At 42.0% G+C, this 21,784-nt stretch overlaps 1 protein-coding gene across 1 annotated transcript in view; it reads left to right on the top strand.

The window, feature by feature from the left end:
• usta (uronyl 2-sulfotransferase a) overlaps positions 1-19,859 on the top strand; it is a 47,075-nt gene extending 27,216 nt beyond the window's left edge. The window contains exons 3-8 of the mRNA XM_084030827.1: positions 1,962-2,117; positions 8,363-8,442; positions 8,562-8,715; positions 15,341-15,438; positions 17,724-17,881; positions 17,995-19,859. Coding sequence (XP_083886953.1) covers positions 1,962-2,117; positions 8,363-8,442; positions 8,562-8,715; positions 15,341-15,438; positions 17,724-17,881; positions 17,995-18,287 — 939 coding nt within the window. The 3' untranslated portion in view covers positions 18,288-19,859. The remainder of the gene's footprint in view (positions 1-1,961; positions 2,118-8,362; positions 8,443-8,561; positions 8,716-15,340; positions 15,439-17,723; positions 17,882-17,994) is intronic.
• Positions 19,860-21,784: the final 1,925 nt, after the last annotated feature.

Raw genomic sequence — 21,784 nt, 5'->3', positions numbered from 1 at the left:
TTACACCATGGATCGATTATCGACACAATCCCTGCGAACATTTCTCCCAGCATGCATCAGAAACCTTACCGGAGTGGGAGCAACAATAGCACAAACGGAAAGGTCGCCACACTTTCACTGGCGTAGACGCCGACGGGCGATTTGGACTTTTGATGGCAGCTCTGATGTTGTTCTGGTGTTATCCAACACCGGGCTGTTAGACGCCTGACGCAGTCGTGTGTCATCGTATCGCCGCGGGAACGCTGCATATATTTCATCCGACTCATTATTGTGATAAGCTGTGAAGTCTGTTAGTTAGTTGGCAAACACTCAGGAACGTTGGACTGCTCGTCCAAAGAGAACATCCCATCTGTTCAAACTATGTTCCCAAAGAAGTGAGTGAAGTTGCAGCTCTTGATCATTATGTGTCTTCAAACTAGGACTGACATGTTGCTTTACAGTAAGCGATGACATTATTCCAGGAAGTGAAGCTGAATCACGCCTGTCAACAACAACGTGTGGACGCTTGTAGAAGCACAGATTTCACCTTTGAATTGTTTTTCCGGTCCTCCTTAAGTGCACACACACACACACACACACACACACACACACACACACCTGACTTTCACAATGCGTCAAACTGGTTCAGTATCTTATGACATCCGAGAAACTACTCTTAATTTGGGGAAAACAAACATACAGTGATGGCCTGTCATTTTCTCATCCAATTAGTTTCCCCTCTCTATTTCTTTTTTTCCCATCCTGTTAGTTTCTTTTTTACCTGGCAAAACAGGCTCTCACAGGATTTACAGCACCTGGGTGGGACTGCTGCTGTCGGAGGAGACGGGAATAAAATCAGCGGTCTGCAGCGCCGGAGCTAAAGGCCCGGGATTAACTTAAAGCTACGTGATAATTCAATGTCACAGCGGGGAGAGAACAAGCAGTTGAGACAGTTGAGAAACTAGCCAATTTGTTGGTAAACTAGCCACCCCACAAGCCAGCGAAGTAGTTAACTCAGTCAGACTCGCTGTCAGATATCCAGACTCCCCCCTGGGAAATGCACAATCGCCATTCCAGACTGGGAATGCCGACAAGAATATATCACAAGCTTTATTTGAAGTGATGAGGAAGGAGGTTTTCATAGCAACACAGAACGGATCTTGTTTTTGTGGTGGATCTCTATCACTTTTCTGTCAAAGAAATCTTCCAGATGTCTTTCCAGTGACCTCCCTCCCTCCGTCTCCCTCTTCCCTTTAATTCCTCTAACTGGCCCCAATTTTCTGTCACTCCTGTTTTTTTCGCCGGTGCATTCGTTCGGATAGCCCTCATTCTTAAGGGGCCGCTTGTGTAAACCTTGTCGGCCCTCAGGGATAATTGCCAAATTAGTGCATTCTTGCTGCCCTTGTGCTAAAGTGAGTCTCATGTTCAATACGCACGTCAGCTTCCACTTCCTCTTTCTTTGCGAGCAAAGATTTACTGTCACGCTGCGAGTTTTACGTTTTTTTTACACACTCGCGTCCGATTTATTTCTCTGAATCACGGCTTGTTTAATTAGTGAGTCATGGGGACGTGTACGTGCTTGTGTGTGTGCATGTGTGTGTGATAACACACTGAAGGGTTGCGTCAGTGTCACTTTGCAGAGAAGTCGTCAGAGTATCTGAGTCATCAGGTTCGAGGGAATATGAAGAGAGGAGATGAAACCATGCATGTCTACGCTCGATCCTGTGTTACGTAACTGGAAGGGAATACGTTGCAAGGTCAATCGACTCCAGCCCCAGGGAGAGTAGATGTGAGAAACACGAGGTCAAAGGTCACAGGGGAAGAGACGAGAGAATCCAGCCAGAACTTGATGGTTTTCCTTAGATTTCGTGCTTTCCCCCCTCTTTGTATCACTTTTACACGTGTTGTTTTCTCCTTTACCATCTTTCATGTGCAGTTTTGTTCAGTTGAATTTACACTTTTTGTGTTGTGATTGTCTGCAGGTGCTGCCGTTCCCCAGCCAGGTGGTGTACAACCGTGTGGGGAAGTGTGGCAGCCGGACGGTGGTCATCTTGTTGAGGTTGCTGGCTGAGAAACAGCAGTTCAACCTGGTCTCCTCCGACATCCACAACAAAACACGCCTCACCAAGCATGAGCAGGTAAGACTGAGGAGGGCATGGTGCAGTACGGGAAGATGGGAGATTGGTAAGAAGTCTCGATCACGTCGCATGATCTTCACCAAATCAGATGATGACGTTCGGATTTCCATTTTTATAACTTTAGTCTTTATTCTTGTGCTCTGTAATTTGTATTATGCTGCTAACACTTTGGCCCCTGTGGGACTTTATAGTTTATAGATCCCACTTCTGAAGCCACTAATTCATGTAATCATCATATTAATAACTTAACTTTAATTTAAATAACCAGATTCAAAGTAGCTGCTGTTTAATCCTTTTTATTTTAATGCTCCCCCAGTGTACAGTAGGTAACACGTTACTGTGCTTGGAGGGAAAAAATGTTATTGATTAGTATTTTGCACCTAACTGTGTGGTTCACGTTGAACAAATAACAGCAGCAGGAGCTCGTTCACTGTTTGGCTTTCATTCATGGTGAGAACAAGGATGAAGAAGAGGGGATCTCCTTTAATTACTTCCTTGAATATCTCCAGGACATGAGTGTTGGCTTTAAAGAGGAGAAACTGCTGCCAGTGGGAATGCCAACGCATGTGCTGCTGTGAAGGAAGCATCTCTAAATGGCACAAATCTTTTTTTATTAAACTTTCTCTTGTGACTTTTTCCACACAACTAAACTCCACTTTCATCAAATAAACATGAACTAAATGAAATAGTTTTAAGAATTTAGTTTGGATGTCACCGTGTTCCAGAGCTGATTCTGGCATCATCCAGAGACCTGGATGATTTAAGTTCACTTGCTTTTAGAGCAACAACTGGACTGAGGTTTTATCGTGCAGCAATGCAGTGGTGGAAGGAGTATTCAGACCTGAAATAAAAGTACACATACTACAGTTTAAAAACATAGTCCAAGACAAATAAAAGTTCCAACATTAACACTTAGATAACCCACAGCACAAATATTAACAGTAAAGGTACTTATAATGAATAGTAGCCACTTTTAGGCTAACATTTTTATTATGTATGTAATTGGATAATCTCACCAGCACAATCCTCTTTTTCTATTGACACGTCCTGCTTCGTGTTTTATCGTGTAAAAACATCCAGAATGCTAAACTCTATTGTATTGTTATAATTATTTGGGAAAAGGAATATTATTATGTCAGAAAATCCATTTGAAAATCACAAATTCAATATTTTCCTCTTGAATTATGTTGTTGAATACAAGCATACACTGAAAACACTGGCAATAATAAGTCTGATTGTATTGAAGTCTCTGAGAAAATGACTTGATTTATTACCTCAGTAAACATCGTAAACACGAGTTTATAGTCGTCCTCAAAACAGCATTTAGTCAATTATGGTTCCATTTGGACCAAAATGCTAATTTGGCATTTCCCACTGATCCGGCTGTGTGAGATTATTGCTGGACGAACCACATTCTCACATAACGTTATCGACAGACTCACGTTTGAATGGTCGGTAGATGCTAAATGTGTCTGCCCATTACTGACCGATTTAATGTTAATGTTGAGCCAATATTGAAGCAGCGACGTGTTTCTCCATTCATCAAACCCTGAAAACGCTGGCTGCACACACAGAGGCCCAACACCATCAGGCTCATTCATTCTCTGGACATAAAACGTCTCTGTGAGCGATCCCCTCAGAACGCCTGAGCTTGTGTTTGTGTGCGACTCTGTAAAGTGTTTATTTATTTGCATGTATGCTTGTGTGCGTGTTGACCTACGCGCATCCAGACGACGCACGTCGACTAAGTTTAGAGACGCTGGTCTTCCAGTAGTCTGCTAATGGCTTTGACCGGGGTTGATCCCACGTGTTGCCAAAAAAAAAAGGGAAGGTGCCTTATTGGTCCCTTTCAGTAAAGGGGGAACAGGCTCAGTGGGAGTGAGAGGTTTAAGACTTTTCCTGGAAGAAGAAAGTCCTTAAAAACCTCCAGAAACAGAAAGACAGCATCTTTATTGTAAGCGTTTCTGCGTTCATGTGGGATCCTATTTCCTCCCTGTTACCAAAAACCATTAACCAGCAGACAGATGCCCTGCAGCCGCAAAGCTTGTGCATCCACATCACACGGCCGCAGACACGCAAACACCCAGGAGTGACTGGACCCAGTACAAACAGAGATTGTAAACAGTCATTCCCGAGGAAGCATCTCAAAGCAACACTTTGCCTTTGGTCGCTGACGGAGAATCGGATTGAGGCGCTGGAAGAAGTTGACATTTGGTTTTGAAGTGGCTGCTTTAACGTCTTTTCTTGAAACGCAAGTGGTTGTGGAGTAAAGTTCTCACTTCCTGCGTCCTGTATAATGACACTTTAAGCAGATACACAAGCGTGGACAACCCGAAATGTGATGTCTTAAGAGGTTAAGTGGTATTTAATGTCTGGACTGATCGTCCTTTTCTGTAACGTCTGCCATATTCCCTCTCTCCGGTTACAGAGAAGCACATTTCATTCTGCAGATCAGTGTAGCTTTCTGAGGTTTCTTTGGCTCTTCCTCCTTTCCCCCTGATGAGCCCTTTGTGGGTGCCACAGGGTCTCAGGAAGGAGGGGGGTGGGGGGGGGGGGTGCTGCAGGTATGCCTGGAATCTCAGACTGTCCTCCACTTTTCCTCCGTCTCCCTGCAGCTCTCCCTGGTAAATGAGAGGGGGGCCTGGCCAGACAGACCACAGGGGTGGGTCAGAAAACACACACACACACACACACACACACACATTCACCAAATGTGCCAAATGTGTTCAGGGTCTGCACATCAGCCTGGGATCGGGGGAGGGGGCGTCAGGGGTTCGCTCTGGGCTAATTGGTCTGGACTAATGACCGACGGGGCAGATGGCAGAAAATTTACTTTTTTTTTTTGTTATGTGGAAGTGAAATGGATTAATAGAGACAGAGCGTGCAGGAGGGACCCTGTAGTGGTGAAAACGTATGAAAGTTTGAACATTTTTACAGCAGCAGATATCCACGGAAGGTGGAAGGGCGAGCGAGTGGAAATGTACTGAGTTTGAGGAGAAGAGGGAGGGTGTTCAACCCAAATGTGACTGGGGCCTCAGATTAGCTTCTCTGTGTACATAAACAAGTATACATATTACAGTTGCTGTCCAAATAGTCTCGCTGTGATGTAACAGGTGCCTATACATAGTTCATAACAGCAGGACATTCAAACAAGGTCGTTCAGTTCCTCCGCTGATCAATGCTGGAAAGATCTTTATGTAAAGAGGGATTCAGCCGTTTCCCCAGGTCTCCTCTTGTAATAACTCAGATATAACCTCATATTTACATCTCTTTTTTTCCAGGACAAACTGGGCTAATAGAATATCTATGCTGCAGTGACGTCACATAAATGTATAAATAGTTATATGACCATGAACACAAAACAAAAACAGAAGAGTTTGGGCTTTTGAAATGTGCCAACAAAAACGATCACATTTCTTCCAGTCGAGTCGCTGCTCATTTTTTTGCCTAAAACGTTAGTTGTGCTATTCCTGAAAGCAGTGCTTGTCTGCACACACACACACACACACACACACACACACACACACACACACACACACACACACACACGCACACACACACACACACACGGGAAGCAAATATAACTTTAAGACTTTTAAACTTTTCCAATCACATTTTTTGCCAACAATACCATGGTATATATATATATATATATATATATATATATATATATATATATATATATATATATATATATATATATAGCAGCTGGTATAAAAGGCTCAAGACTATTTTTTTTCTCCACCGTCCCAAAATATAATCTCAACCACCCCGAAGTCAGCTATCCAAAGCTCTAAATCTTATCCTTTTACATTATTGTATTCATCCATTGTGGCTATTGGCATAAAAAGCACACAATTCAAATGATCCGAAAAAGAAAAGATATTTTATTGATAAAATCTTGGCGTTAGTCATTTTAATTATGTGTCATAAGCTGCTTAGAGCGGTCCACTGTCCTTGATTATCAGTTTGGGCCGCTATCTATTAGTTGTACATTGTTTCGTTTTTTCCCTCCATGAGCAGCAGAGGAGGATTGCTTCATACTTTGTATGGATGAGTTTGTCATCACTGGTGTTCCAACTGCTTTCAACACATGTAACAATAAGACGTCCATCGTAGGATTTATTCCTTTTAAGTCTCAATCTTCTGAAAGACACACGATCACATCTGAATCCCCGTTGGGAAGCAGACAATTTAAAGTGCGTTTATAGACTGCAGCGTTCCAGAGATATTCTAAAAATAGAATGTTTCTAATTAGAGTATTTTTTATGTCTTTACGGCATCGCTGATCTCAGCGGGTTGGACACACATATGTATATGTTCTTTTAAACAAAATCAGACTGCAGGTTGAAGAAATATGGTGATGGGACACTTTTTTTGTGAGTGGTGTGTTATTATTTATTTTTAAGGATTTGTTCCTTAAAGGTTGATGAAGAGCCACTTCTCCGAGCTTCAACTGTACCAGTCTGCTGTCAAACAACCAGACTTGTACATTCTTCTCCCCAGGAATGCTTTATTGAGTGTTTCGGCTCTACTGCTGCTCTCTCTCCTGTTTGTCAGGGAACAAACCAAGAAATCACAGAGTTGCACCTAGAAATCCCTGCGTCCTTTTCTGCAGCTTGATCTGACGGACCAGTGAGGGATGGAAATGCTCCCCGCTCTGCTGTCCTACGGCATTGAATGTCAATAACATGGAGCGTGGACTCCACATGGCCCGTGACAAGCTGTCACACACAAAGTATAACTATCTGGACTCTTGCTGGTTTCCTGCCTTCAGTGTGTGAATGTTAGCATGCCGATGTTCAGTCCAAAATGCTGCTAAAATGAAACTAACTGCCTTAAGCCTGAACCCGTTTGAACTCATTTGGATTTGTGAAGGGGAATCCAACTGTAGATCCTATTTTCTTTCATTCAGGACCTTCAAAAAACAGGATCAGCGGTGGTATTTGGGAGCGCTGTCCACGTCTCCTCTTCGGTTTCCCCCCATGTGTACGCCTCCTTTTCCCCATTTCCTGGTCTCCAGGTTTGCTCGGTGCTTGGCCTCTGTGTTACTGTCTGGGTAACAGAGGGACGTATTAAACATGCAGCGTTCAGCTGTTGTTCATTATTCCTTTGTGTTCTGTAAACTTCCACTTTTCAACTAGTCATGTTAAGGAGTATTTTTTACTTTTCTAGTCTACTCAGACTCCTTATCCCCCTGGAAACTGATGGGTTCAGCAGGTTTAAGCTCACACACCACTGTGGAGTTTTAACTCCCATAACCCTAACCCTAGCAGCACCTAGCAGTGTGTTCGGATCATCACAATCCGAGCAGCGATTGATATTCACGTCCATGTCTCTCCTCGTGGGTCGAGGGGCCTGCAACATGCTGCATAGGATGTCGGGGAATGCGATGAAAGGAATTGTTGACCGTTTGCATCGCTTACTGGCAGGAGAATAGAAGCGTCTGGACACAACGTGTGTCACAGAGGTGGAAGTGGCACGTGGCCGTCTACACCAGCAGTGGAGATGTCTGGGGATGGGGACCGCAGGAGGGGGATGAAGGAAAAACATTTTGAAATCATGTGAGATATAAATCCACTACTAGAACTTGCAAGTTTCAAGTCATAAATTGGTAGAAACGCTTCAGCGTTTCATTGAATTTAAATATCCAGACCAATATAAAATATGAGTCAATTTCATTTCATTTGTTTGTATTATTTTATTTGTATTCCACTGGAGCAGACTCACATAATCACTAATTTGTAACATACGTGATTGGAACAACTGGATCTCACACACAGAGAGAAGTCTTCCAATATGGATCTATTTATGAATGGAATGACTAAGAATCAGGTTTCAGCGGCGTGGCCTTCAGTCGGAGAGCTCATGTGAGGGATCGGCGCTTGTATATGGGGCTACTGTGATATCTCTACGTTTGTTTTGGCTACTGTGAGCCCACCTCTCCATGCAGGCCTGGAAAGCCTTTGGGATGCTTTTTTGAAACTGTTACAGCAACAGAGGAAGAAGAATCTTGGAACAATTGCTGTGAAAACGTTGGCTTTCCTGTGCATGACATGAGAGAGGGGAAATGAGATCTATGGTGATGAATCTAGTTAGATGAACGAAACAATCTGAGGCTGTGCAGTTTGAGTTTGAAACTGTGTGTTTTTATGGAAACAGGCATTAAAATAAATTATAGTTATTATTATTTTGACAGAGGAGGTGTGATTGACAATTAATCTTTTTTGTTGTGTTTCTTTCAGGTGGATCTCATGAAGAACATCAGTAATATCCCTCAACCGTTCCTCTACACACGGCATGTCCACTTCCTCAACTTCACCAGGTACAGCAGTGCCCTTAAAGCACAGGGATGCTCAGCTTCAGCCTTTTGTTCTGTTGTTAAATCCTAATGTATGCTCCTGATTCTGAGCAGGTACTCCCATTTGTATTTGTCTCTGTTAGGTTCAGGATAGAGCAGCCGGTGTACATCAACATAATCCGGGACCCCATCAACCGGTTCCTCTCCAACTACTTCTTCCGACGCTTCGGCGACTGGCGGGGGGAGCAGAACCACCTCATCCGCACTCCGGGGATGAAGGACGATGAGAGATACCTGGTGAGACCTTTTGTGTGAAGGTGGTTGTTGTTTTTGTCTTGTGTGCAGTATTTCTTAAGCTGTGTGTACGCTGAAGTACATCAGTGTGATTGACGGAGGATCTTCTCCTTTGAGAAAATGATACATGCATACAATGCACATTTTTGCACTTTGCACTCCGGAGTAATGGTGTCTCAAACTTTTTTAATGGTCTCCGAATTAAAACTTGCTATAAGTTTCTATTGATATGACCCTGTGAACTCCTTAATACATAAATGCAAATGTGAGACGCACAGATTTTTAATCAGAACTACTTCTTCCTCTTCCTCTTTTAATTAGCTGTAGATTCGTGGCCAAAACCTTGCACCTGCCTTGCGGATTGAAAAGGCGATTGTATGAGGAGAGTTGCATTATTGGCCATAACATTGTGTCTTCTCCCCAAAATCTTAAAATAATATGTTCTAACTACTAATACAGATATAAATAAACCAGCTTCAGAGAGGGAACCACATTACCCATGTTGCCTCAGTGCCAAGAGAAGCCGCGCTTAATGTAGAAAACATTTTCTAATAATGTGATTTAAATAGAAATCCTGAATCTTTAAGCCGACTTCCCCTCCGCTGGCCTTCCATGTCGGACGCCCACAGGCCCATTCACTCGCATGTGGACGTTCGCCGAATCAATGCCTCAGATGTTTATGGTTTTGAAATACTTGTGCGTTTGCAGTTTTTGACGGGAGCCGCGCAGTTCCTTTAGTACAGCCGGTCGTTTGCCAGGAGTGCTTTCAATCTGTTTTGGTTGCAGGCCAGCTGGTTTCATAACCTGAAGCTCCGTTGAGACATGAAGTGAAATGTCGTGTATTCACGTCTTATTCTAGGGAGCGATATGTTCTCTAATTATGGAGGCGCATAAGCCAAGGAGTGTTTGCAGACGCACACAGAGGCAGTAATGATACCGACTGCTGTGTTATGTTATATAAACGCATCGTATAATCTTCCACAAAAGGTTATAAAAACCACATAATCCTACTGACATAGATTTGTTTTACATTCTAACACTCATTAAATAACTATATTTAATGAAATAGCATTTCCTGCTTCGGAAAGATGACTTGTGTGTTGAATTTGAGATTGTTCCAACATTTCTTCACTATGAACTAAATCCAAATCATTCTCTGCTGTCTTTGAAGATGGTGTTGCTGGAGGCAGGGAGGCTAATTGTAAGGACACGGCGGCCTGATGTCAAACCCAATGATTAAATCTGATTATGATTCCAATTAGAGGCCTTATTTATTACAACCACATGAAGAACTTGCTACCCTGTGTCTGCCTGGCGGAGTTGTTTACCCCAGTAGCTCCACACTAGAGGCGATGCGTCTCATATTTAACCATTACATACCTCACTTTCATTTTCAAATTGCCAGTTTTTCATCTCTGAGTGAGTTTGACGTCGTGGAGGAGCCGCCATAATACGAGTTCATGATCTAACGTCAGGTTGGAAGTCCACTAAAATAAGACAGACAGCCACATTTGGGATCAAGGGAGCGGCGAGGCATACTTTGGCAGGTCAAACTAATGATTATGTCAATACTTTTAATGGCAAATCCATATCCAGGCGCAAAGGCGGGCGCACTCCTCGCCGCGCTCCGTTCTGTCAGAGACCCTGAGAGCTCAGAAGGCCACGCTGAGAGGCGAGCAGAGTGAATGTCATTCTGGCTGGAGACTGACTGGGTGTAATTAGGTATTGCATTGCTTTCCCTGGAGTTTCGGACCATGTGAGTTGAGTTATTAAAGTATGCAGACCACGGGGGCGCCTTGCTACAGTTAAAGGGGAGGGGGGGGAGCTGTGTTGCTGTAGACTGGCTTACCTGTAGTGTGTGTGAGTGTGTGTGTTTACACTCATATATTTACGAGGCCAGAGAGTCCTTAACAGGGTTGAAAATGACTAAAACTTTCCAAAGTGATGACATTCTGCTGGTGCTCATTTCTTTTTACAGTAGTCAGAATAAACACTGAAGTGTATTGTAAGTCTTGTCCTCTTCCATCCCTGAGATTCACTCATTGTCTGGATTTATTCAAACCAACTGCACAGCTATCATGTTACGGTTTCGGCGTGGAAGTGTCTCTCAGATGGTTTTCATTGGCTCTGCTGTGCCGATTGCTTTACACTGCAGCTGTTGGTTGTTGTTTTATTTGTCCCCAATGGGCTCCACGACCTATTTTACCTAGTCAGCAAAAACAGCTTGCAGTTATGTGTTAAATCATATCCGAAGCATCTGGCCACACTAGCATCTGTGCAGTGTAATGCATTGCGGGTGCAGTGAACGTTACTTACTGCAGAATGGGCTGAACCTCACTGTAGAAAGCAATAAAATAGGAATCAACAGACAGTAGATCCCAGACAAACAGAGGCCCATGTGTGATTGCTGTTAACATTCAGTAGTTTCACGTATTGAAACGGATTCTTGCGTAGAACTAAGATTAAGATTGGATTTAGGGTTGAGGATTAAGTTAAAGGCAAGTGGCTAATTAAGAGAGTCCAGCCTTTAGCCTCCGTTAGCTTTTGTACTGGAAGCAGCTGTTTATATGGGAGACATAGTAGGACTCCATCTGGCAAATCAGAAACCAAAAACTGCAGCATTATTATTATTATTTGATTCACGTTGATAATCCAAAATAAGGCTTTATATAAAAGCTATATATAAAGTCAGATTTGGGGCCAGGAGACGATTGTCCTCACATATCTCAGCGTGAGTGCCCTGCTCTGTCAACACATGCAGTTTGGACTGGTCCTGGTTATGTCCCCTGCCAGGTGTGCATTGGCCTGCCTGCCCTGTGCTGGGTGTATGTGAGAGGTGTCAATGAAAGAACACTGTCAGGGCCAAGGGAACCTGATGCACGTGTTACTGAGACATTCCTGTGGTCGGCTTGGATTTTCCGTCGGTCCCCCACACCCCTTTTTACACACACACACACACACACACACACACACACACACACACACATAGAAAGGCATGCACTGGACACTTGAACGCATGCGACTGAGCACATGCACAAACTGTCAGTTAGGACACAAGAGCTTTTATTTGCAATGAAGGAGGGGTTTTAAAAAGCCAGCTCAGATTGATCTGCTCACATTATTTTAGTACCTGCAGTTAAATGTGCTTTTTATGTGTCTGTGTATAAATATCATAAATAGTGGAGTCATCAGGTTCAATTCAATTTTATTTATAAAGCCCCAAATCACAAACCTCTTTAACGGAAAACGGTACAGAGAGTGCAGAATAAACATCGATCCAGAAATGATACAAGTCATATTCTGTCCTAAAATCAATCAAAACGTGGGAAAAAAAAATCGTATGGATTAATTCAGTGTCTCCACTGAGCCCAGAGTTTCAAAAACACCGGTCGATCCGGTGAGATTCCCACGGATGATTTCCCACGGGTGAATCACCCACACTCAGGTAACCCGACATTTACAACGACACTCGCTCTCAAACAAATAACGGGAGAGGCTCCACCGCCGGCGATCGTGCCCTGGCATGCCTCGACATTAGAAAACGGCAGGGTGGTGTATCTGTCACAGGCTTGATCGCCTCAGGTGCAACCGACACATGAATAATTCCCCCCCCCCCCCCCGGTGCTTGAATGCGATTTGACCTCGGCGCTCCACTCCCATGCTCCCCACTTTAAAGCCGAGGCAAACTGTCCCACGGGAAAGGTTTACATCATCAGTTCCTCCTGATTCATGCATACATTCCTTTCAGTGGAACGGGAGGCCGTCGTAGAGATTAGGGCCCGTTTGGCTACACTTTTCTGTGACTGCTCAGTTGGCTTAATCCACAGTGAGAATAGGAACAATGAGCCCGAGTGTGCACACAGGAGCTCTCTTGGAACTACTAATGGCTCCTCTAAAGAGAGTGTGTATTGTCTGACGCCCATGTGTGTGTGTGTGTGTATTTGATCGTGCGTCCTTGTATATAAATGAGTTGTGGCTTTATTCCCAGAGGTCCCCTAAATGCTGAGGCATTTAAGGGTCCCGTATCAAGTGTCGGAGCAGAGCGTAGGAGGGACTTCCTGGCGATGAGAACGGCGTCACGCGGGTCACTTCCTGTCCGCCTCTCTCTTTGTTTTTCCTCACTTTTTCTGTTCATAGATCGGCATATAAAGCTTTTTTTTAGGAGAGAATGTGCCGTGCTGCAGTTGCAGGGAGAGAAAAAAGCCTCGCTGGAGTCCGTGCCCATTATCTTTTTATTAGCGTAGCAAGTGTGTGTGAAAAGTAACAGTGAGGAGTTCAAGTCAGTTCATGTAAACTGCAACTTTTCTTTTGATGTCTATAAGACTATATATATTGAGCTTTTTATATTGCTAATGAAAATGAATATTCCATTTTACATGCAGCCTATATCTCTCATTAATGTTAATGCAAGAATGCACCTAAACCCTGATACACACTGTTGCCCATAAAGTTGGAAATATTTTGTTTTCAGACAGAAATCCTCTGTTTATTCCTATTTAAATGCATCACTAATCACTTTGCAATGATTACATTGGAATGAATTCATGCATACCATTTGTTTGGCGCTATAAAACAAGACATTTGCAAATTATTCCAACTTTATGAGCGACCTGTAGCTAAACAGAATATTCTTTTATGACCCGTATGGAATTGAAAATTACAATAGTAATAGTTGAATACATGTGCGTGGAAACATCTCTCACACAGAGACCTTTATTGTATTCATTGAGAACATGTAGCACTCATCACTGACTGGAAACTGTGGATTCATGGCAAGCAGATAAAACACCGGGCATGCTCACGCTGCCATTCTTCCAATAACGAAACACAAGAGGGAAAACAAATTGTTCTTGAAATTATGAATCGAAGACAAGCAGCTCAAAGTCGGGGACGCGACCCCTACTCTTAACAATAGTGCAAAGCTTGACTGTTTTCTAAAGGTTGTGGTTTCTTTGGAGAGCTCTCCAGCGCTTTGCTTCACTGATCACCAATAACTCCCGTTCCCGGTTCATAGAGCAGCTCAGTCGTGAAGTTCAAACGAGCCCTGCGGCCGCTTGATGAATCAGACACCACAGTATGCGAGGAAAGGAAATAACGGACCAAGTGCATAATTTATGTCATCCCAGCTAAAAGCCTTCCCGCGCTTCCTCTCGTGGCTGCTTCTTCAGAGGCTCGGGAGAAGTCAAGATGCGTTGTTATCGGATCGGAAAGTTATCTTCATGCCATCATAAACATGCGGACAGAAATAAAACACAACAAACGGATCAAAGGCTGCAGCGCCAAAATGGACCGGGAGACATGAAAGTGCTCAGAATCACCAAAATGTAGTCTCACCCCATAATGAGGAAAACTCTGTATGCGAACAAAGAAGGTTGAAAGCTTGAGCTGGTGTTGACCTTGAGCTGAGATTGTCAATATACACTGTTGCTGCCCATAAAGTTGGAATATTGTTGCTTTCAATCATCTGACAATGATTACATTATGTGTCACGGGTGAAAATGTATTCATGCATAACATTTCTTTAGCATTATAAAAGAAAAGACAGAAAATTGGCAAATTCATGCATAAATATTGAGAGGAATAGGCAGAGTAAGGAAGTAAGTTGCCGTCTAAACACACGATTCAAGCTCATACATGCACACAGACCGTTTCCTGCCCTGCATCCATGTTTACAGCCCAGTCAGTGAGGTGTATCCCCCCCGTTTTCATCCACAGGCCCCTCACATCTCACCCTCAATCTCAGACTGCGTCCTCCGGGAGGGTCCCGGCCCGTCTGACCCAACTCACTCCCAGTGGTGGAGCGTGTCGGCCTCAGTGTTTGCTTTGACAAATTGCTCCGTTTGTAATCGTCTGAATACTGAATTATCCGAGTATAAATCACAAAAAGACAAGCTTTGATGCAATCTTTACACTTTCCGTTCGTGCCTACTTTGAGATGCCGTTCTCTTTTATACAACGGGTCTGTCAACACGTCGTGTATACAGCCATACGTGTGTGTTGGAGTGTGTGTGAGAGAGAGAGTGAGTCATGCTTCGTGGAGTGTTTTGTTGCTCGGGACTTGTTGCCATCCATAAGGGTTACGTCACCTGACATGGATTTGACTGCTAGTTCCACAGCACTGAGTGGCTGGCCAGCTTCAGTCCTATGTGTGTTTTTAATCTGTCCTTTGTTTTTTTTTGGTCTTTTCATTATTTAATAGCTCCCACGTTTCGACCAGGGGTCGTTTAAACGTTCCCAACTCTGATCTAATCGCTTCATGTCTCACTTATCACACATGAATGTTCATCCCTGCTTGTCTGGTTTCTAGGGCTGGATCATGGTAACCATCTTTATATCGCACGCATTAATATGCTAATTAATAAGCTGTACATGTTCTCTTATGTGACACCTCAGCCTGTGAGAGCACCTGAGGTGAAGGGGCAGACTTTATCTTTGTGTTCAGTATGTGCGTTCACATAGCATCCATGATGACTATCAGGCAGTTCAAGGCAACGCTGGTGAAGCCCTCCCTCTAGAGGCTGGAACAAAGCATTGCAATTCCCTCTGACGTTCCCCTACGGCAAATAAGACTATAAGTAATGAGCGCTGTAAAGTTAAAAGGATTTCTATGTGTTGTGTCTGCTTGCAGGATATCAACGTGTGCATTCTGGAGAATTACCCAGAGTGCTCCAACCCCAGAGTTTTCTACATCATCCCATACTTCTGTGGACAGCATCCTCAATGCAGGTATCTATGCACCATGCTCAATGCACTATATTTTATTATATTATATATATATATATATTTATATCCATATCTTTATATCTGTACAATAATTGCTGCTAAACTGCACAGACTGTGAATAATACTTTTTGAGTTTACAGTACATCACAACTGTACACAATCACATCCGTTTACAGATGTTATTTATGTAGAAATAAAAAGAACACCTGATGGGAACCACAAAAATAAATTAAGCGAATTTCAAATAACAATTTAAATGAGTACTAGCTGTGAGCCAGTGTCCTTAGGTTTTATCTGAGTAAAGTTTCCATTCCTGCCATCTCTTTGCAAACACATCTTCCCTCAAACCCAGGCTAGCAGAGTCGGGTTTTAGGTGTAGTTATGGCTTTCCTTGCTGCTGTAAGGAGTATCTTTCCTGTAAGTACCGGTCCCCCTGTAGTGTTACTGGTGAAATATGACCCAAGTACAAGACAATCCCGTATCCAAGTACATTAATCAAGACCAGATGTCCATCCTCCCAAAATGACTTCAGTTTTTCTCAACTCCAAAAAAATATGTCAATGGTGTGCTTCCAAACAGCCGCATTGTCTCCACTGTTGAAGCCGCTCGACTGCTGATTTAAGGTGTGATAAAAAAGAAGTTTCACACATATACCATACATCTAATGGAATTTCCACATTTCATTCATTTTCCCACCTTGATTTCAGATGTAATATTTTTACTTTTTAATGCTTTTACTATCTGGTCTATATGCATTCATCATCTTTTTTACAACCAGGTTTATTTCTCGTGAATTCCCTATCTTATTATTTCCTTATTGTAATAATCTCTAAATATATACCTAAATAAATCCCAATTATGGAGATCAAAGTCCTCTTTTAATGTTTGGGAAGTCTGTAATTCCCTGTTTTGCATTATTGTACTGCCCTGATACCTTTTACTGCCCACTGCTTGGATTTGGCATTCTCTTCTCCTGGTTTAAACTGAGTATCAAAGGCTCTCCATCTAAGTACTTTCTGGTGTTTCCTTAGTTTGTGTTGCCTAACAAAGTGAAACCAGAACTCTAGTACACCAGAGGTTATTGAGTCTATTTTACATTTGACTACCACAGGGATTTATTTTTCTCCAAAACCGACTGGATCTGATAACCCTCAACATGTGTCTCAATTTCCTTCCATCTGGCAAAATAGTTGTAATTACACCAAAGAAATGAGGGACGGAACTGAGCTGCATAAAACTAGTTTGGAGATTCGGGAGTGCCATTCCTCCTTTATCTTTGGCCAGTTGAAGGGTTGTGTATCTTATTCTAGGCCTCTTTCCATTCCAGAGAAATCTAGAAGTAAGTTTGTCCCATGTTAAGAACTGTTGTTGGGGGCCCCCTGCTGGCAAAGCTTGGAACAGATACAGTATCTATGTTCATCTTTACATTAATCTTACCACTCAAATCTAATGGGTAGGTGGACCAACTTTCAATATCTTTTTTTCTTTTTTAATGTTCTGGTTAATCGCATTTTAGATCGCTTCGTATAATTTGTTCAGATTTTTTACAACGTTCAACCCTAAATATTTGATTGATTCCAAGTCCCATTTTAAATTGTGTCTACGTTTTATTTCCTCTGAGGGTTTTAATGAAATGACAGAAGTTTCTTTGTGATATTTAGTTTAAAGCCTTTCATTAAAGCCTTCGTCGGCTTTAATGAAGTCATTGTGTTTTACCAATACAAAGTAAATCCAATTCATTTAGAAACGTTTTCATTGCTTCCACTTTATTAACAGAGGTTTCTGTATATATATTTGTTTATAATATTTTAGGAAATGTTCTCTATTTCTTCTGGATGATATTTTAATTGATTTGTTTTCCCCAACATCTTGCACTATACCTTTAGTTTTTAGTATATATTTGTATTCTTTACTTGAGGTCACTGTGTGAAGGGAAACTGCAGAATAAGAATGTCATTGCTCAGTATGAACTATGTTTATATTTTGTGCATGACAATAAAAAATCTTGAAATCTTCAGACTCTCAAAAAGCATGACGAAGCATTTTAGACATCAGCAAGCGTGTCGTGTAAAGCTTCTTTTTCTTTTTTAAGAGCCTGTCAAGCCTTTTTTTATTATAGAGAGGAAATTGGGGGAAGACATGCGGGAAATACTTCCCAGGCTGGAATCGAACCCGGGACCACCACGTTGAGGACGTTAAGCCTCCGTACATGGGGCGGCTGCCCTAACCACTGCGCCACTGACCGCCCCGTAAAGCTTTCTTTTAATTTCCTCTTCCCTCCCCACCAGGGAGCCTGGAGTATGGGCTCTGGAGAGGGCCAAACAGAACGTGCTGGAGAACTACCTCCTTGTGGGAATCCTGGAGGAGCTGGAGGACGTTCTGCTGCTGCTGGAGAGGCTCTTACCTCATTACTTTACTGGAGTACTCAACATCTACAAGAGTCCTGGTAGATACACGTTCCAATGTTCAAGTATCACATTTGTACTTCTTCCCTTCAGAAATGTAATTAAAAAACAAACAAATGTTGTCTGATTCTCTGATTTCATCTTCTTTCTACAGACTATAAGAAAATGGGCAACATGACGGGCACAGTTCGTAAACACACCCCCACCCTGGAGGCCCTGCAGGTGTTGTACCACCGCATGCGCTACGAGTATGACTTCTACAACTTCATCCGAGACCAGTTCCACCTCACGAAGAAAAAGATCGGGCTCAAGTCTGTCTCCCGACCCCCGGCCCACTCGCAGGCGTTCCTCCGGGAGCTGGCCCTGCGGACCCCGGAGCCTCTGGATGAAGACGAGGAGCTGGATGCAGACCTGGAGGATGCCAACAGCTGGCTGGTCCATTCCTAAGGGGCTGTCTGATGAACGGTGGATGTGGCCAGACAAAAGCTGATTGGCTAGAATTGGCTGGAGATAGCTGGAGGCAGCCTGAGGGGCAAAGGGGAGTGCCCCCCGACTTTCAGCATTCCTAAAAAAAAGCTGAGTTTAGGGGCGTGTGGATCCTGACGCTCGCGTTTTTTCGGGCTCTTCCATCTGCAATAGACTCCTCCCATGACAGACTCAGCACTGAGGACTATACGGTTGAGTAATTGGAAGGACAAAATGCTTTATTTAAATAAAAAAAAAAAGACCAAGGACAGTTGGAATTACTGTTAAGCTCAATTGGCTTGACTCAAGTTTTGTTTTAATTTGAGCTTGTTTTTGGGTTTGTTTATGTAAAAAAAACAACAACAAAAAAAACCCAACATCATTGCTATAGTCTCCAGGAGAGATTAGCGCAGGATGTGAATAGCTTAATGTGTTGGGAAATCTTCTAAATGTGGGTCGCTGGGGTGAAATCTGTAGGAGAGGACATCGGAGACGTAGCCCAGGAAAGAGGTTAATGTCCTTAAAGCTGGAATGGGAAATGGTATCCAAGGAGTAAAAAAGTACCAAAACCCTTTTTTGTATATTAGTTGTCTACGACAGTTGTAAGTGCCAAAAAAAACCCACCAAGAGTTCCGGTAACTAACAGGAAACCTCTGTGCACAGCTGGTGGAGTTGTGACACAAGTCAGTTGTGATAGTATCGGTTTATAACATTTTTGTTTAATTTGTAAGATATTATTAGGTATAAATGAGGGTTAGACAGTGAGCGCTCAATTATGAATTCAAAGAATTCCCACTGTGTGTGCATGAGTGATTGAGTTTGACCAAACCAGCTGTGTATTTTAGCATAGATGTTATCATTTGTTGAGAGTCAAACATTAAAAGAGAATATATAGTTTGTTTAATCCAAAGTTTAAAAGATTGAGCTTGCCAAATACTAGTGTTTCTACTGCAATACAATACAAAACTGTATGAATATACTGCATCGTTTTTCCGAGGTGACTTTTTCTGACGTTCTGCAGCAAAAATGGGGGATTTTGGTCACAAAACTGGATACTAATTGTCATTTCAAATAGGATGATGTTACTGTTTATGGGTTGGTTTTCCCTCTCAAACTATCATGAACACATGAGAAGTGTTATCGATCTCTCAGCTAAAACATTTAATATTCTGCAGCATGTTTTTCACTCATTCATAAATCATCCAGAGAGCAGGAACCATAAGCTAATATATGACCGTCACCTACATATTTCACTTTACCATCCTTACATTGTCCTGGTTTGTGTTCAGTGTTTCCTTTTTTCCAGTTTAATTTATTATTTTGTATTCATTTGCATTCCAGATACGATTCTCAGGAAGGAAAAAAAAAAATAGATGTTTAATAAGTTGATCGTTTGTATCTTTGGTTTCTGGCGGCTATGAAACTATTCTTGGTACTTTAAGGTTGTCTCGAATGGGTTTTTTTTTTTTTATCAACAGCTGAAAACTTGTTAACAACAACTAATGCAGTCCATCATTTTACAGTCTTCAAAATAAATGTCCTCTAACTATTGCAGCTGTTGTCTCCGCTCTCATTGTATTTTGGTGAAAAACACGTATGAAGTAGTTTGTGGTGGCGTCTTCGCCACGTCAGAAGTTCTGCACCCGACTCCTGCTGACAGCCTCCGGACCAACATGGCCATCGCTCCAGGTCAGTTGTGAAATGACTGACCCTGCTGCTGCTGCATGATTTTTATTATACTTTTCATCTTTATTTGCAGTTGATCTTGACCCTGTGGTTTAAATATGTATACAAAATGACTCTTCTGGTTTTGGATGATACATTTTGTGTTAAATCTGTTGCCTTCTTGTTGTTGCCTCAGCTCCTCAGCTCTTTGTCATAAACTACTTGTAAGCCTGGCAACCTAGGAGTGACACTTTTTTCTTATCTGGTACCTCTGATTAAAGGATGCACATCATATAATCAAATACATTTTACATACATGTATCAAAGTAGTCTCAAAGAAGTCAGATGTGCTTACTAATGCTGAAAAAGCAGTTCTGCAACAAGCCTTGCCTTCATTTAGGGCAACCAATAATTGTTAATAACGGCGGGCTCATTCTCTGACGGTTCCTTCATTGAAAATGGAAATGTGAAACATTACATTTCAAACTTTAAGTTCAGCCATTCACTTTCATGCAACACCAGCCCTGGCCAACAAATGGTGTCCTGTTACAGTAAGCAAAACAAATACAGAGTTTGGGGTCAGCACTTTGGGTTAATATTGAAACCAAGTGTACAGGTTCAGTTTGTACTTGTAAACATATCTGAATGTGTGTACTTGTACTTCTATATTAGGAGTTTTAGACCTTGAGAGTGAAGACATTTTGTGAAATTGAGGAATGTTGGCCAGTGGGGAGGAGGTGTGTGTGTGTGTGTGTGTGTGTGTGTGTGTGTGTGTCTGTGTGTGTGTGTGTGTGTGTGTGTGTGTGTGTGTGTGTGTGTGTGTGTGTGTGTGTGTGTGTGTCTGTGTGTCTGTGTGTGTGTGTGTGTGTGTGTGTGTGTGTGTGTGTGTGTGTGTCTGTGTGTGTGTGTACACAAACTGTAGGAGGCATTATATCAGAGATCTTTTATGGCATACTAGACAATAATAATTGTACTGTAACTTCTTTTATCTAATTTTTATGAAATAGTTTACTTAACATTTCAAAATATATTATATATATATATACAAAATATATTATATATATATATAATATATATAAGTATTCTACCCCATAAAAAGTCATTTTCATGACTTTTTATGGGGTAGAATACTATGAAAATTATATGACATACATTTTAATGACATTTTTATTTTAATTATTAATTATTTTTTAATACAATTTCCTACTTACTATGAATTTTTCAACATAGTATTATTTTTAGATTAGCTATAATATGCAATAAAACCTATACTTTTTTTTCAACATACCCGTGACTTTTTTTTTACAATACTGGGATTTTCTTTGACATGCTGTATTATGAATATTTTATGATATTATACTATTGCATTTTTCTAACATGCTACACTATGACTTTTTTCAGCATCGTTATTGTAAAAACTATAAACTACTGACTATTCTGAGACTCTTTCAGGACATTATTTTTCAACATGATATAGTTTGCCTGTTTACATCCTTTTTTAAATTAGTTTTTTTTTAGGTATAACATTAAGAGAACACACAAACACAAGCTGGTCATTTGCAGAGATTTCTGCTCCAAAGCTGAACAAAAAGAGTTTGTTCATGTGCTGGGTGGAGAGGGGACCTCCTCCGCACTGGCAAATAGGAAGCTGTTGCTGTCGGTGGGCTGTTCCCAGACCTGCTCTATATTCCAGACCAAAATAGATTCCCTACTTTTCCAGTATCAGGTTGAACCCTTAACAGACAGAGAGGGAATAGAAAAACAAGAGCATTTAATCGGCAAAGGCCTTCAGAAAATAAGGTTTTCCTCTGTAG

Source organism: Eutrigla gurnardus (assembly GCF_963514095.1).
Source record: "Eutrigla gurnardus genome assembly, chromosome: 16".
In the NCBI taxonomy this organism is placed as follows: Eukaryota; Metazoa; Chordata; class Actinopteri; order Perciformes; family Triglidae; genus Eutrigla; species Eutrigla gurnardus.
This window is presented reverse-complemented; position numbering and strand designations above follow the sequence as displayed.